Source organism: Hylobates moloch, unplaced genomic scaffold, assembly GCF_009828535.3.
Source record: "Hylobates moloch isolate HMO894 unplaced genomic scaffold, HMol_V3 SCAFFOLD_6, whole genome shotgun sequence".
Lineage (NCBI taxonomy): Eukaryota > Metazoa > Chordata > Mammalia > Primates > Hylobatidae > Hylobates > Hylobates moloch.
The window spans coordinates 123,378,696-123,395,789 of NW_026652281.1; the positions used below are offsets into that span (position 1 = coordinate 123,378,696).

The 17,094-nt window shown below is 37.8% G+C and overlaps 1 protein-coding gene across 2 annotated transcripts in view; it reads left to right on the forward strand.

Annotated features, from left to right (window-relative positions):
• RBM27 (RNA binding motif protein 27) overlaps positions 1–17,094 on the forward strand; it is an 88,873-nt gene that overhangs the window by 62,394 nt on the left and 9,385 nt on the right. For both annotated transcript variants that reach the window (XM_032158245.2, XM_032158246.2), the window contains 5 exons: positions 2,981–3,100; positions 4,525–4,599; positions 4,739–4,903; positions 6,569–6,673; positions 7,104–7,295. In XM_032158245.2, the coding sequence (XP_032014136.1) occupies positions 2,981–3,100; positions 4,525–4,599; positions 4,739–4,903; positions 6,569–6,673; positions 7,104–7,295 (657 nt within the window). The remainder of the gene's footprint in view (positions 1–2,980; positions 3,101–4,524; positions 4,600–4,738; positions 4,904–6,568; positions 6,674–7,103; positions 7,296–17,094) is intronic.

The following is a 17,094-nucleotide window of genomic DNA, read 5'->3' on the forward strand; positions in this document are numbered from 1 at the left end:
TTAAAAAAAAAAAAAAAGGAAAGCAAAGAAAACTGCTATCCCCAAAATACTATATAGCTTCTGTAACTGAAACAACCTGGTACTGACTCATGAATAGACAGACTAGTGGAACAGAATAGAAAATCTAGAAATAGACTCAGTTGCAAATAGGAGTTTATTATATAGTAACAAAGTGTCCCAAATCAGTGGGGAAGTTATAGACATGTTGATAAATAGTATTGGGATAACTGGATAGGCAGTAGGGAAAAGATGAAATAAGATCTGATCCTTTTTTTTTTTTAAATTATATCATAAACCAGTATAAATTCCAAATGGATCTGAGATTTAGATGCTGATTGAAACACTAAATGATACAACCCTCATGAAAGGAAATTTGGCAGTACAGTATCTGCAAAAATTATGTATATGCATTACTAAACTAGTTATCTTCCTTCTAAGAATCTATGTCAAAGGTATACCAGCCAAAATATGGAAAGACATATGTGCAAGGCTAGTAATGATATACTCTTTATAATAACAAAAGACTGGAAACAACCCAAATACCCATCTGTAGGGGACTGGTTACTGCAAATGTAGTATACACAGTAAACATACAACTAGATAAAGAATGAAGAATATTTTTATATGTACCATGGAGTGATTATCAGAATATATTAAGTAAAAAAGCAAAATGGAAGAAAAAATATATAGTTGACTACTGCTGGTGTGAAAAAGTAGAGGCACTGAACACAGAAGTATTTGCTTATAACAGGAAAAAAAACGGAAAAGATAATTCATATTATTTAAATCCTGTGGTTATGGCAAGTATAGAAGAAGCTAGATGACTTTTGATTATGTCTTGTTTTGTAGATTTGACTTGGAACCATGTAAATAAATTCTGAATGTAATTATAAAGTAAAATTAAATGAAATAGAAGTAATCCCTAAAAAGTGAAAAGAAAAGTGAAACACATGAACTAGCATATCTGCAATGAGTGCTTTAAAACGGTGATTTGATGATATATTCCTAATGTGATATACCCTGAGGACAAAAAACAATTTAAAGAAAGCTCTTTCTAATCATATTGTTGGCAATGTTGATATTCTGAAACCCATCTGTGAGCATTGTAGGGTAAATCAAATGAGGAGTTACGCTGATGTCCTTGACAACTGAGATTTTCAGTGTGGTTGAAAAGAGAGATAGAAGATAGATAAGATTAAGTAAATACCCTGTAGTCCTGCATTTGAATAGAAACTATCAGTATTAACTCAGGTTGTATTTTATCTTAATGGGAAAAAAAAAGGCAACAAAATATTCCCCAAACATTTCCCAATTCTATTCACTGAAAAGGTCTAGAAACAATGACCAGCCAGTCATTGAGCATCCCTAGCACTCAAAGGGACCCAGGGATCCTTGAAGAAGTAGCTGTCTCCAGACCTGAGACTGGCAGTACTGCAGATAAGCCTAGAATATGGTATCAAACTAGAAAGTAAGGAGGGTGTCAAAGATTACTAGAGTCCTGTCAAAGAGAAAAACAAATATGATCAGGCCTCTAGATCTACCCACTAATTTAAAAGAAATTTGGGGGATGGAGGGACATCTTCAAGGGTACCACAGAATCCTATGGGGGAGTACTCCTGGATGAGTGACCTGGTTTCTTCAACAAACAATTTGCAACAAAAAGCAAGAGACAGAGAGGGAAACTATGAAGTAAAGGAGACTATAAAGAAATGTAACAAGTTGCACTTACATGGACTTTAATAGATCCCATTTCAAATGGTGGGAAATTGTTTAGAAAATTATAAGCTGGAACTGGAGAGGTGAATATTATGGCACATGCAGGACTTTCCTGTGTAAACTAGTTTAATTTTGATAATCAAGTGTCGTGGCGATTGAGAGAAGTCTCACATTTGGATATATTATTTATGTGATTGAATTTTCCATGGATTTCTTCATATTATTTTCTATATCTCTTTTATTATTCAAAGTTAATTAAGAAGTTTAAAAAGACGGGTGCAGTGGCTCACACCTCTAATCCTAGCACTTTGGGAGGCTGAGGTGGGAGGATCACTTGAGCCTAGGAGTTTGAGACCAGCCTAGGCAACATAGAGAGACCCTATCTCTACAAAGAAGAAAAGAAACCAGCCAGGCTTGCAGGCTGGCACTTATAGCCCCAGCTACTCAGGAAGCTGAGGTGGGATTGAGCCCAAGAGATTGAGGCTGCAGCAAGCCGTGATTGCACCTCTGCACTCTAGCCTGGGTAGCAGAGTGAGACCTTGTCTTTGAATAAAGGAAGAAAGGAAAACTTTAAAAAAAGAACGTAGCTTAATTCTTAGAAGGATTTTTCAGTTATTGGAAACAAGGGTTTTTATTTGGCACTTCACTTACGAAAAACAACTTGTGAAATACCCTGCAGCCAGATACCACCTGTAGCCAAACAAATTCAACTTATTATTCAGTGAGAGGTATACACAATGAAACTGGATGCCAAAAGGACTTATTTTAGGATTTTGGCTAAGTTAGATGATTTAGAAGGATTTAAGGAAACAGGCATAAATTCTATGATAGGGTATCTTACTAAATCTGACCTGGAATGAGGCTACAGCAGTAAGTGGTAAAGAAGCAGCAGTCATTCCCAGGATAAACAGATGTTTAGTCATTTTATGATTTGGATAGCATTCGTGTTTTTGTCTCTGTTCAGTCATGATTAGGGATTGGTCTTGCTTTTGTCTTGATCTGTTACGGTCACAAGAGCACCTTTGTCTGATACTGGTATTTTGTGAAATTGTATTTAACAGAAGGGCACTAAGGCTGTTTTTATCTTTTGGGTGACAAATTTATGCATAAAGAACTAGATTTTATAATGAAGTTTTTAAATGTAAAAAGAAAATTTAACTCCTAAGAAGAGTAGAAATATATGCATCCTTTCTAAAAAAGTATTCTAAGCATTTCTAAGATACAATTATATTTGTGTGTGCTTTTTTTTTTCTTTATTTTTTAGATATTTTCAACTCCAGGCCATCCAAAAATGATTTACAGCTCCTCAAACTTAAAGACACCTTCAAAGCTCTGTTCAGGGTCTAAATCTCATGATGTTCAAGAAGTGCTTAAAAAAAAACAGGTAACGGTCTTGATTTTTCTTGCCTTACAGAAGAAAAGATGCGTTGAATTTTTAAGTGGTTACATTATCACTTTTAAATCAGTTCATGTTGGTAGGGCATAACATCATAATGCTTATTTAGCTTCTTCTCTAATGTAAACTTGGAAAAAAAAGATGGACATACAGAAAAAATGTTTCACAATTGTCATTCAGAATTTTTTTTTTAATACACTATTATTCCCTCCAATTCTAGTGTTTATTTTCTTTTTTTAATTCCTAGGTAGATAATGATTCATATAAAATATAAGACTTTTGTAATTATTATCTATGTGATTCAGTTGTGAGTCTCACTCTCATCCTATTAAGTTCACATAGGGTTTTCCAAATTAAATAGATATTTATATATACTATCTCAGTATAATTAGAGATTTAACAGGAGGGTGGGAGGCAAAATTTTCCTGGTGAAATCCATAGATTTTACTCTCTTATTTCTTTTTTCTTTTTTTTTGAGACGGAGTTTTGCTCTTGTTGCCCAGGCTGGAGTGCAATGGTGTGGTCTTGGCTCACCGCAACCTCCGCCTCCTGAGTTCAAGCGATTCTCCTGCCTCAGCCTCCAGAGTAGCTGGGATTACAGGCATGCGCCACCACACCCTGGCTAATTTTGTATTTTAGTAGAGATGGATTTTCTCCATGTTGGTCAGGCTAGTCTTGAACTCCTGACCTCAGGTGGTCCACCTGCCTCAGCTTCCCAAAGTGCTGGGATTACAGGTGTGAGCCACCGTGCCCGGCCTACTCTATCATTTCTAACCTATAGCTGCATGTCACTTTTTTCTTGTCTTTTCTTTGAGACTAGGTCTCACTCTGTCACTCACGTTGAGTGCAGTGGTATGATCGTGGCCCAGTGCAGCCTTGATGTCCCAGGCTCAAATGATCCTCCCACCTTAGCCTTCTGAGTAGCTGAGTAGGCATGTGCCACCATGCCCCGGCTAATGTTGTTCATTTTTTTTGTAGAGACAGGGTCTCATTCTGTTGCCAAGGCTGAACTCAAGCGGTCTTACCACCTCAGCCTCCCAAAGTGCTAGGATTACAAGTTGAGCCACCATGCCTAGCCTCACATTTTTAAACTTTAAACTTAAAAAATAAGGATTTAGCTATTACATTGGCAAGTGAAAACAACTTTTGTTTTTCTTCATAAGGACATTCAGGTCATTTAAGTCAATAAATCTCATAGGTAATTAGGTCCAATATTTTAAATATTTTTTAAGTACAGTTGTAAACTCTATTATGTTGAAAGTGTTAGGGAAAATATATTCAAAGGTTTCATCTTTGGTGTCAACTATTTTTTTATTAGGAGGAGAGTCTGTCTCAGGGATGACCCAGAAAAAATGAGTTGAGAATGGTGGCAAATTACATTATCTGTATTAATTTCTTTTTTACTTATACAGGAAGCAATGAAGTTACAACAAGATATGAGGAAAAAAAGACAAGAAGTATTAGAAAAACAAATAGAATGCCAAAAGGTAAGACAAGAGCTCATTATTTGCATGCTAGAATTGATGTATAGAATTGATTTTAAAAGTATTATTCATAATTTTTAAAGACTTCTTTATATTAAAGTTTATTAAGCATGGTTTTACCTTTTTTGTTCTTATTTTGTAGATGTTAATATCCAAGTTAGAAAAAAACAAAAACATGAAACCAGAAGAAAGAGCAAATATAATGAAGACTTTGAAAGAGCTTGGAGAGAAGATCTCACAATTAAAAGATGAATTAAAAACATCTTCTGCAGTCTCCACACCATCTAAAGTGAAAACAAAAACGGAGGTATCTATTTGCATTTTTTATTTAACATAGGGTTATTGAACATCTGCCATGTGCTTGGCACCTTGAAAGTACAATGGAACCCTTAGGTAGCTAATATACTAATAGGGATATAGGCAAACAATTATAGTACTTAAAAAAAGAATCCTAATTATAGTACTTATTTATTTATTTTTTTTTTAAGGAGACAAGGTCTCACTATATTGCCCAGGCTGGCCTCAAATGCAGTCCTCCCACCTTGGCCTCCCGGAGTGCTGGGATTACAGGTGTGAACCACTGCACCCAGCTGCCACAATTTTTTTTTTTAGTATTTCTGTAGATGCTCTGTACCCTTTTTGGGAAGAGGTTGATAATACCCTGTTTGAACAAAGATGTGTTTTTTAACTGAATATTTTGGTTCTCTGCTGAAGATGACACTATTAAAGTGATGGTGGTGAAAGAGGTATTTCCCATTTCAGCAGTGTTTTTCTAATGCTGTAATAGTGTTGTAATAAAACCGTCCTTTTAAAAAAGTAGCCTGGCCTATTCATGTGAGTAAAAATGTGGCATGTTATTAAAAAGAATAATCAGAAGTTCTAGATCTATTTAAGTCTAATTTTATTAATTTCCATGTGTTTCCTTGCTGTACTTGGTTTAGACAGTGGTTCCATTATACCACAGTTCTGTGGTGTGATTATAGATAATTCTAGACCTCTGAGAACTGGTAATAAATTTGTCAGATATGTAGAATGTAAATTGTTGTATGTAGTATTACATTAAATTTGAAATTATGGTTCTCTATCAGTATAGAAACATAAAGTGTTTAAGATTTCTTCTCGGCCGGGCGCGGTGGCTCACGCTTGTAATCCCAGCACTTTGGGAGGCCGAGGCGGGCGGATCACGAGGTCAGGAGATCAAGACCACGGTGAAACCCCGTCTCTACTAAAAATACAAAAAATTAGCCGGGCGTGGTGGCGGGCGCCTGTAGTCCCAGCTACTCGGAGAGGCTGAGGCAGGAGAATGGCGTGAACCCGGGAGGCGGAGCTTGCAGTGAGCCGAGACTGCGCCACTGCACTCCAGCCTGGGTGACAGAGCGAGACTCCGTCTCAAAAAAAAAAAAAAAAAAAAAGATTTCTTCTTATAGATATAATAAAAATGTTTTTTATTGAAATCTTTTCTAATTATAGAAAGAATATATGCACATTTTAAAAATTAAAGAGGTGAAAAAAATCACTGGTAGTCATGTCTCTTAAAGGCTGATAAATAATTCGTCTCTAACAAAAAAGAGAATGGCAACAGTTATGGATTCCAGTCTGGTAGTAATTATGTAGCTGTTACTTTGTACTATAGATACATTTTTACTATATAATTTATTTTGCTCCAGTATGTTTCATTTGTGATACTTTATTATGTGACAGTTATTCTCAGCTCCCTCATCTCAGGTGTCTGTTCCTAGGATGTGATTTTTAAGCCATCTAATGCTTATTCTTTTTCACTGATACCCATATACTTTTTACATGTTGGCGCTACTATATCTGTAAAGTTACTTTTTTAAAAACACCCATGTTTATTGCATCCTCTCATTCTCATGTTCCAAAATACATGTGTGTCATTGTGTAACTATCATGTTCTGGAGGAGATCTTCTAAGTTATCTAAAAAATACCTTTTTATTTTCAATTTTTCCAAAGGCCCAGAAGGAGTTATTAGATACTGAACTGGACCTCCACAAGAGGCTGTCCTCAGGAGAAGACACCACAGAATTACGGAAAAAACTCAGTCAGTTACAGGTTGAGGTGAGATTTAAAAGGAGTTAGCACCCTACCACATTTAACATCTCAAAAAATTTTCCTTTGACTGGGCGCGGTGGCTCACGCCTGTAATCTCAGCACTTTGGGAGGCTGAGGCAGGTGGATCACCTGAGGTCAAGAGTTTGAGACAAGCCTGACCAACATGGAGAAACCCCGTCTCTACTAAAAATACAAAATTAGCCAGGCATGGTGGCGCTTGTCTGTAATCCCAGCTGCTTGGGCGGCTGAGGCAGGAGAATAGCTTGAACCCAGGAGGCAGAGGTTGTAGTGCGCCGAGATCATGCCATTGCACTCCAGCCTGGGCAATGAGAGTGAAATTCCAGCTCAAAAAAAAAAAAAAAAAAAAAAGTTTTCCTTTGTTTTTAAGGCTTTGTCTAACAATGTATGCTACATTCTACTTTTTGTTGTTATTCAGGCTGCACGGTTAGGTATTTTACCTGTGGGTCGAGGAAAAACCATGTCCTCTCAAGGTCGAGGAAGAGGCCGAGGGCGTGGAGGAAGAGGAAGGGGCTCACTAAATCACATGGTGGTGGACCATCGTCCCAAAGCACTAACAGTTGGAGGATTCATTGAGGAAGAAAAAGAAGACTTGCTTCAGCATTTCTCAGTAAGTTTTTAAAATAGCAGATGCTAACTCTAAAAACACTGTGCTCATCATTTTCCTTGCTGCAGTGTGTGTAAATGTCAAATGTTTTATAGATTAGAAAAATTTGTTGTAAAAAACATGAGTACTACCAAATGCCTATTTAATATATTTAAAAGTCAAGAAGCAGCTCTTGTGTTTGATTCCATAATATTCCACTTAAGTGCATTTGTAGTGACAAGTTGTTCCAAAGCTATATTTAATTTTTGTTTTAGGATTATTACATGGCTTACCAGGTATTTATAGTTAATAGTGAAACAGTCTGGGATAGAAGCAAAATTCAAATAAAGAGTTTATTAGGATAACAGGTATATTTAGTTATATTCTGTATATAGTGGCAACCACTTACTTTAGGCAAACATGCAAATAGAGATTTGCTATAGGCAAATGTCTTTATTGTTTTGGACATTTGCAGTATATACTCTTCCCAGCCACTCATTTATTCAGTAAATATTTTATTGAGCATTATTTGTGCTAGAACACTTTCATACCTGATCTCATTTAATTTTAAATGACTGTATAAATGTGAAATACATGCAAAACTGTATATACATGCAAAACTGTATACATGTGAAATCCTATGTGTACAGATGTGAACACCACAACTTAAAATGTCAACCACAATCGTATAATTAATAAGTAGTGGAACCAAGATAACTAGATTCCCTATTCCTCAAACAACTCTTTTGAGAGGAAGTATTTTCAGCCCTATTAAGTTTTAAAGATGGCCAGGGGCAGTGGCTCATGCCTATAATCCCAGCACTTTGGGAGGCTGAGGTGGGTGGATGACCTGAGGTCAGTCAGGAGTTCGAGACCAGCCTGGCCGACATGGTGAAACCCCATCTCTACTAAAAATACAAAAATTAGCTGGGTGTGGTGGTGTGTGCCTGTAATCCCAGCTACTTAGGAAGCTGAGGCAGGAGAATTGCTTGAACTCGGGAGGCAGAGGTTGCAGTGAGCTGAGATAGTGCCATTGCACACCAGCCTGGGCCACAAGAGCGCAACTCCATCTCAAAAAAAAAAAAAAAAAAAAAAAAAGTATTAAAGATGGTGAGGGAAATCATAAAGGGCAAGGCTTCACGTCAAGTGTTCTTATTAGTTTGATGCCCGTTAACCCTGTTTCACCCTGATTCTTGGGGAAGATAGGCTGTTACGAAAAGTATCCAGATTTGAATGTCCTCTGTGTTGTGAATGGTTCACTCTTGATCCAGTTCTTTCCCTGATGTAACCCTTATTTGCCTTTTTTGTAAAGTGGGAGAATAGCTCTAAGTGACTTCTTAAGGAGTAAAGAAGATGGAGGAGCACTATACAAGTGCAGGGTATTGTGAAGGCTGCACGAATGTTGATTTTTGTCTTTTAAGGTTTAATGTATAAAATTAAAATGTCTTTGCCAAATAAATTGGTCATGTAGAACCAATACCAGTTCTGGTGGGGTGATATTGGATTATGTGAAGCAGAATTTCTATAAATTTGACTCATTGCAGAAAGTTTCAGTAACAAAAAATAGTTAATCTTACTAGGAAGACAGCTACATGTTCTATCCTGTGGTCACTGGAGACTATATGTAGATGTTTAAATTTTAACCCAGAAGTCATGCTCAAATGGATCTCCTTCCTTCTGAAAAGTAGAACCATTCTAAAGCATCTAAAAATAACCAATTTTTATGTACATATACCTGACAAGTCTGCAGTGTGGCATTCAGTTGGCAAGTGTGGTTATGTCTAGACACTTCGGAAAAGAGCAAGCAAAGCTAAGGCAGATGAGGTAACTTCAAGAACAAAACACTTTCTTTGATTTGGATGGCTCTTTTTTTTTCTTTTTTGATAGCATGCTATCAGAAAGGGTCTTGAGTACTAGGAGCACACTTCCCTAGTAATAACTACCTGGGCAATATAGTATGCTTTCTTTGAAAGAAGTACAGAAATACATATGCTTAGGGATTATTGTGAATAAGAGTTAGCAAACATAAAAGGAAACTCTTCTTCAAGGTCCTGTATCTCACAGAGGCCAAGGTAAAATCTGTATTTTCAGTATTCTTCTATTCTTAATGATTATGAAAGGATCATGGGTGAGCCATATCTGTACGAAAAAATGATGGATGGATTTTAATGAAGCTATTTGGAATCTAATTCTGGAGTCCTTCAGAGTTTGCTCTTCAATAGTTTAAGAACTTATCATAAGTGGATTATGGTCGTATGCAAATGGCAGCTATAAGTATGCTCATTATAGTGCATCTAATAGTGAAAAATGATAACCATGTAAATGTTTGACAGTGTTTTGCTGCCTTTAAAAACGTAATTTTTTTTTGAGACGGAGTTTTGCTCTTGTCGCCCAGGCTGGAGTGCAATGGCACAATCTTGGTTTATTGCAACCTCCACCTCCTGGGTTCAAGTGATTCTCCTGCCTCAGCCTCCTGAGTAGCTGGGATTACAGGTGTTAGCCACCACACCCAGCTAATTTTCGTATTTTTAGTGTTAGTAGTATTAACACTTCTCTATTTTCCATACTTCCTGAGGAACAGATACTCCTTTTTTTTTTTTTTTTTTTTGTGACAGCCTCCATCTGTCACCCAGGCTAGAGTGTAGTGGCATGATCTTAGCTCACTGCAACCTCTGCCTCCTGGGTTCAAGCGATTCTCATTCCTCAGCCTTCTGAGTAGCTGAGACTACAGGCACGCACTACCACACCCAGCTAATTTTTCTGCATTTTTACTAGAGATGGGGTTTTGCCATGTTGGCCAGGCTGGTCTCAAACTCCTGGCCTCCAGTGATCTGCCCGCCGGCCGCGTTGGCCACCCAAAGTGCTGGGATTACAGGCATGAACCACCGTGCCCGGCCAACACATACTACTTTTAAAATCAGACTTTTTACTTTTTTGGGATGAAGCATCAGTGTTTTATATTATGTATTTTAAAACCAAATTTGAGGATATTGGTTGATCTTGATCTTTTTGGTCCCAGGTACTTATATGAAAGGTATATATACATTAAAGCATATACAAATTTAAAATACATAGAATACTTAATTTACAGTGCAGGTTATATATATATAACAGCATAAAAACATACATTACTATATAAATATATTAATAGTATGTATCAGAGATCAGCAGACTTTTTCTGTAAAGGACTAGATAGTAAATACTTTAAGTTTTTTGTGGACTACATATGATCTCCTTTACATTGTCTTCTCTCCTTTTACCTGCTCTTCCCTCTCTTCCTCTTTCCTTTCTAGTTCTTTTTCTTTGTACTTCAATGGATGAACATTTTTTTCTTTTAATAACCTTTTAAAAAATGTAAAAACCATTCTTAGCTCCTAGGTCATTAAAAACAGGGTTCTGGGCTACATTTATCCTGAGGGCTCTAGTATGCAGACCCCTAGTATGTTATTATGTTACTTTATATATCAAATATTTAAGTTATGTATATAAATATTATATATCAAATATTTAAGTTAACATAATGAATTGAAATATATATATATAATTTTATATATTTTAAAGATCAAAATCAGCGAATCCAGAAAGAACTTTTTAATTTTTTTTTTTTTTTTTTTTGAGACGGAGTCTCGCTCTATCGCCCAGGCTGGAGTGCAGTGGCGCAATGTCAGCTCACTGCAAGCTCCGCCTCCCGGGTTCACGCCATTCTCCTGCCTCAGCCTCTCCGAGTAGCTGGGACTACAGGCGCCCACCACCATGCCCGGCTAATTTTTTTTATCTGTATTTTTAGTAGACACGGGGTTTCACCGTGGTCTCGATCTCCTGACCTCGTGATCCGCCCGCCTCAGCCTCCCAAAGTGCAGAACTTTTTAATTTTTAATTTTTTTTTTTTTTTGGAGACGGAGTCTTGCTCTGTCGCCCAGGCTGGAGTGCAGTGGTGTGATCTCAACTCCCTTGCAATCTCTGCCTCCTGGGTTCAAGTGATTCACCTACCTCAGTCCCTCCAGTAGTTGGGATTACAGGCGTACACCTCCTGGCTAATTTTTTTGTGTTTTTTTAGTAGAGACAGGTTTCACCATATTGGCCAGCCTGGTCTCAAACTCCTGACCTCAGGTGATCCACTGCCTTAGCCTCCCAAAGTGCTAGGATTATAGGCATGAGTCACTGTGCCCAGCCCAGAAAGACTTTTTAATAGAAGAATCTTTATTTACCTATCTTTATTTCAGAGAAATCTTAAGATTTTTAATATCTTAATGAGGTTAATGTTAAGTATTTATAATTAAAGTTTAATTCAGAAGCTGAAAATTTTAACTCAGAGCCTTTCCAAGGGCACAGACAGGACAAAAACTAAAGTACGTTCCTTCATCCCTGTTGAAGGGAGGTTCGGCTAGATAAAACAGGAAAAGTTATTTACTCTAAATATTTGGAATATATAGACTGTACTTTGATATTTTTCAAGTAGTGTGGCTCATTTAACTGTAAGAATTTTGAATTTTTCCTTCTTTTCAAGAAGTCTAGAGTTAGGTTTTAGGATTGATCAATTCAGAAATTCAGCTGCTCAGATTAATATATTTCTCTTCTTCTATCCTACCATGTTGCCTTTTATTAGGCTTTTTTCCTCTTGCCTTGACCTCCCAAAGTGTTGGGATTACAAGCATGAGCCACTGCACCTGGCCAGATTTTTTTTCTTTTTTTAAATTCCTGTTTTTACTGTTACTTCTTGATTTTTAAATTTTAAGCATTATATATTGACTTCCCATTAGTCTTTCTGCTTCCCACCTCTCCAGTTTTTTTTTTTTTTTTTTTTTTTTTACCTTGTTGTGTTTTCTTGTATTTTTTTTCCTTACAGATTTATACCTTAAAAAAATAAATTATTCTACTGTCATTTCAGTGGGGGTCTGGGGAAGGGTATGAAATTGCATACAACAGATGGTCAGTTCCCCGTCTTTAGCCAGAAGACCCTTTGAGTCTTAAGAAAGTAAGAGGTTTATCTCTAAAGTACTGTTTAGAACCTGTGGTCCCACAGTGTTTATATAATTCGTTACAATTTTTATGTTCTTACTAGAAAAAACCTCTAATGTCTCACTCCTGTCATTCCTGGAACTTCCTATAAGGCAATTGAGTATTTCTGCTGTAATTACTAAAGACTTCGCACATAGTTAGCATTTCCCCACAGCCTCTCTAGACAGGGATTTTTCCCCCATCTTCCAAGTATCTGAAAAATATATTTGAGAATTTTACTGTACATGGAAATGATACCTTATAGTTAGGCAGATAGTTTTCTTTTGTGCTTTCCAGAACAAAAATTAACCTTTTCTATGTATTTAACATTTGGAGAAAGTTTTTTAGATAGTGCTTCATTGATTGCCCTTCGTCAGACCTTGTTAAAAAAGTAATGTAGGCCTGGCTTGGTGGCACCTGCCTGTAATCCCAGCATTTTGGGAGGCTGAAGTGGGAGGATTGCTTGAGCCCAGAAGTTCAAGACCAACCTGGGCAGCATAGTGAGACCCTATCTTTACAAAACAACTTAAAAATTAAATTTAAAAGGTAATATGGGTGATTTGTGAGCTATGACTGTTTACTGTTGTTATCTGTCACAAATGATCAGGAGTTTACCTTTTCTGCACACTTTACTGTGTTCAGGGCTCTTCAGGTGAAAATATAATTTTTGTAGCTAGTTCTAGGAGTGAAATGGCAATGGTAATTCTGTGACCTTTACAAAGACATTGAAACTCTAAACTGCTATAATCTTTTTCTCTTAATTTTGAAAATTTCTTTACAAAGGTAATTACTGCTTTTAGAACATTCAAACAATACAAATTATAAAGGAGAAGGCACAACAAATTTGAAATCTTACCAATTACATTTTTATGAACATCTTTCTAGCACCTGTATCTCTCATACATATACATACTACCCATGCTGTTTTGGAGTTTGTTTTTACATCCATAGTGTATCATGGAGAATTGTTCGTGTTTATGAATATAGATATACATTTGTCTTATTTAAAGGCATTCTGTTATAAGAATATGCCATAATTTTTATGTACAGCCCCCTATTGATGAGTTAGGTAGGTTTTTTACCATTTAACTATTATGAACAATGTTATATACATCATGTTAGATTTGGCATATTTACTGGGATAATTTTTTTTTTTTTTTTTTTTTGTCTGAGACGGAGTCTTGCTGTGTCGCCCATGCTGGAGTGCAGTGGCACGATCTTGGCTCCCTGCAACCTCCACCTCCTGGGTTCATGCCATTCTCCTGCCTCAGCCTCCCAAGCAGCTGGGACTGCGGGCGCTTGCCACCAGGCACAGCTAATTTTTTTTTTTTTTTTGTATTTTTAGTAGAGATGGGGTTTTACCTTGTTAGCCATGATGGTCTCGATCTCCTGACCTCGTGATCCGCCCACCTCGGCCTCCCAAAGTGCTGGGATTATAGGCATGAGCCACCGCGCCTGGCCAATAATTTTTCATTATGTGGGACAGTGCTGCACATTGTAAAACTTCTGGCACCCCTGGCTACCACGTACTAATTGCCAATAAGTGCAACTTAGTCAGTGTGACTACCAAAATACCTGTTAGAGTGATGTCTCCAATTGAGAACCACTGCTTTAGGTAAATTCCTAGGAAGGAGATAACTGGATCAAAGGCATGCATTGAAATTTTGGTACAGCTCACTAAATAACCCTTCAGAGTGTTGTACTAATTTATACTTGTAGTGACATTGGATGAGAGTACCTATTTGCTCATTCCCTCCTATAGCACTTGAATTTTGTTTTTTTTATCTGCCAGTCAGTTGATTGATACATAATGACTGGCATAGATTGGGCGTCAGTTTCTAATCGGGGAAAATGGCTGAACTAGATGAATTTCTCTTTGAGCAGCTTCTACCAAGAACCCTAATATGCATATAATTTTTAATTTATGGTATATATAGTTGATCTCATATTCACATATATATGTATTTTATTTGAATTATTTCTTTGGCCAACACGCATAAACAAAATGAAAAAGGAGTAAAAGTGTATACAATGAAAAATAAGATTTCCTTCTACCTCCAGTCACTCAATTTCACTCCCCATAGACAATTATTGTTACCAGTTTCTCATACATCTGCTTAAAGATACTCTCTCTCTATATATATTATTTGTTCTCTCTTTTATAAAAATGGTAGCATGTTATACAACACCCTTTTGCCATATGTACTTCATATATATTAGACTTCAGATTGTTCTACACTAGTGCATGTGGTGTTGCTTCATTCTTTTTAATGACTGTGTGGTATTTCATTGCACAGATGTGTCATACTACATTTGAACCGTCCTGTGTTGATGGACATCCAATTTTTTCCCAAATTTTTTTTTTTTTTTTTGAGACGGAGTCTCGCTGTCTCCCAGGCTGGAGTGCAGTGGTGCAATCTGAGCTCACTGCATGCTCCGCCTCCCAGGTTCACGCCATTCTCCTGCCTCAGCCTCCCGAGTAGCTGGGACTACAGGCGCCCGCCACCATGCCTGGCTAATTTTTTGTATTTTGAGTAGAGATGGGGTTTCACCGTGTTAGCCAGGATGGTCTTGATCTCCTGACCTCGTGATCCGCCCACCTCGGCCTCCCAAAGTGCTGGGATTACAGGCATGAGCCACCGCACCCAGCCTTTTTGCCCAATATTTTTATCATTTTAAGCCATATTTAGATGTGTATGTGAGAGAATATATATGTATGTGTAGAACAATTAGGTACTGTAATAAGTAATAGATATGTTAAGAGATTAATCCTAGATTTTTTTAAAAAGTACTTTTTAGGGCCTGGTGCGGTGGCCTACACCTATAATCCCAGCACTTTGGGAGCCCGAGGTGGGTGGATCACGAGGTCAGGAGATTGAGACCATTCTGGCTAACACAGTGAAACCCCATCTCTACTAAGAATACAAAAAATTAGCCGGGCATGGTGGCACGCACCTGGAGTCCCAGCTACTCAGGAGGCTGAGGCAGGAGAATCGCTTCAACCTGGGAGGCAGAAGTTACAGTGAGCCAAGATTGTGCCACTGCACTCCAGCCTGGGCGACAGAGCGAGACTGTGTCTCAAAACAACAAAAAAACAAAAAAACCCCAAAACTTTAAAAAATAAAGATAAAATATATGCAAATGGTTAAAAGGATGACTAGGGCTGGGTACGGTGGCTCACGCCTGTAATCACAGCACTTTGGGAGGCCAAGGCGGGTGGATCACCTGACCTCAGGAGTTTCAGACCAGCCTGGCCAACTGGCGAAACCCTGTCTCAACAAAAAATACAAAAATTAGCTAGCTGTGGTGGCATCTGCCTGTAGTCGCAGCTACTCAGGAAGCTGAGGCACGTGAATTGCTTGAGCCCAGGAGGTGGAGGTTGGAGTGAACCCAGATTGCGCCACCGCACTCCGGCCTGGGGAATGGAGCAAGACTCTGTCTCAAAAAAAAAAAAAAAAAAAAAAAAAAAAGTATGACTAATAAAAGTAAAATCTCCCTTTTGTTAATCTTTGTCCATTCTTAAAAGATAGTCACTATTCTTAGATATCTTTATAGAAAAATACTATGTATGTAAGAAAACATATATAAAGCTTCTCAGTTTAAAAACATTTACCAAAATGTGATCATATTATACATACAGGGCTACATTCCAAACCGTGCCTTTTTCACATAAAAATCTTAGCTATCTGGTATTACTTTAAAATTTTTTTTTTTTTTTTTTTTTTGGAGACAGAGTCTCAAGTCACCTGTCACCCAGGCCAGAGCGCAGTGGTACGATCTCAGCTCACTGCAACCTCCACCTCCCAGGTTCAGGGATTCTCCTGTCTTCGCCTCCTGAGTAGCTGGGATTATAGGCATGCACCACTGCGCCCGGCTAATTTTTGTATTTTTAGTAGAGATGAAGTTTCACCATGTTGGCCAGCTGGTCTCAAACTCCTGAACTCAGGTGATCCACCTGCCTCAGCCTCAAAGGGCTGGGATTATAATAGGCATGTGCCACCACGCCCGGCCTATTTCATTAAAATTTTTAAAGGTTATACCTATAGTCAACTAAAAATGTTTATAAAAACCAACTATACTGATCATAAACATATAGTTCAGTGATTTATCAGAAGGCAAACACCTAAAACACCTATCCGTCAGGTCAAGAAATAGAAAATTTCCAATACCCCAATCCCCCTTGTTGCTCCTCCCAGCCTCTATCTACCTTCTCTCCTTCTCAGAGCAGTAACCGTTAGCCTCACTTTATGATGGTCACTTGCTTTCTTTATACAGTCAGTCCTTATTATTTTCAGATTCCAAATTTGCCAATTCATCTACTCACTAAAATTTATTTGTAACCCCAAAATCAATACTTATGGTGTTTTGTGGTCATTCTCAGACATACACACAGTTGCCAGTCCCCTCATGTGCCCGTTTTCAGCTGAGATAGAAATAAGGTGGTGCTATGCCTTCTTGTTTCAGCTTTTATACTGTAAACAAATGCCCCTTTTGCAGTCTATTTTTTAATTTTTAATTTTATTTTTTTGAGACAGAGTCTCGCTCTGTCACCCAGGCTGGATTCAGTGGCGTGATCTCGGCTCACTGCAGCATTCGCCTCCCAGGTTCAAGTGATTCTCCTGCCTCAGCCTCCCTAGTAGCTGGGATTACAGGGACTCACCACCACACCCAACTAATTTTTGTATTTTTAGTAGAGACGAGGTTTCACCATGTTGGCCAGGCTGATCTCAAGCTCCTGACATCGGCCTCCTAAAGTGCTAGGATGACAGGCATGAGCCCCTGCGCCCGGCCTTTGCAGTCTATTTAATGCCACATTTTTCTCAAT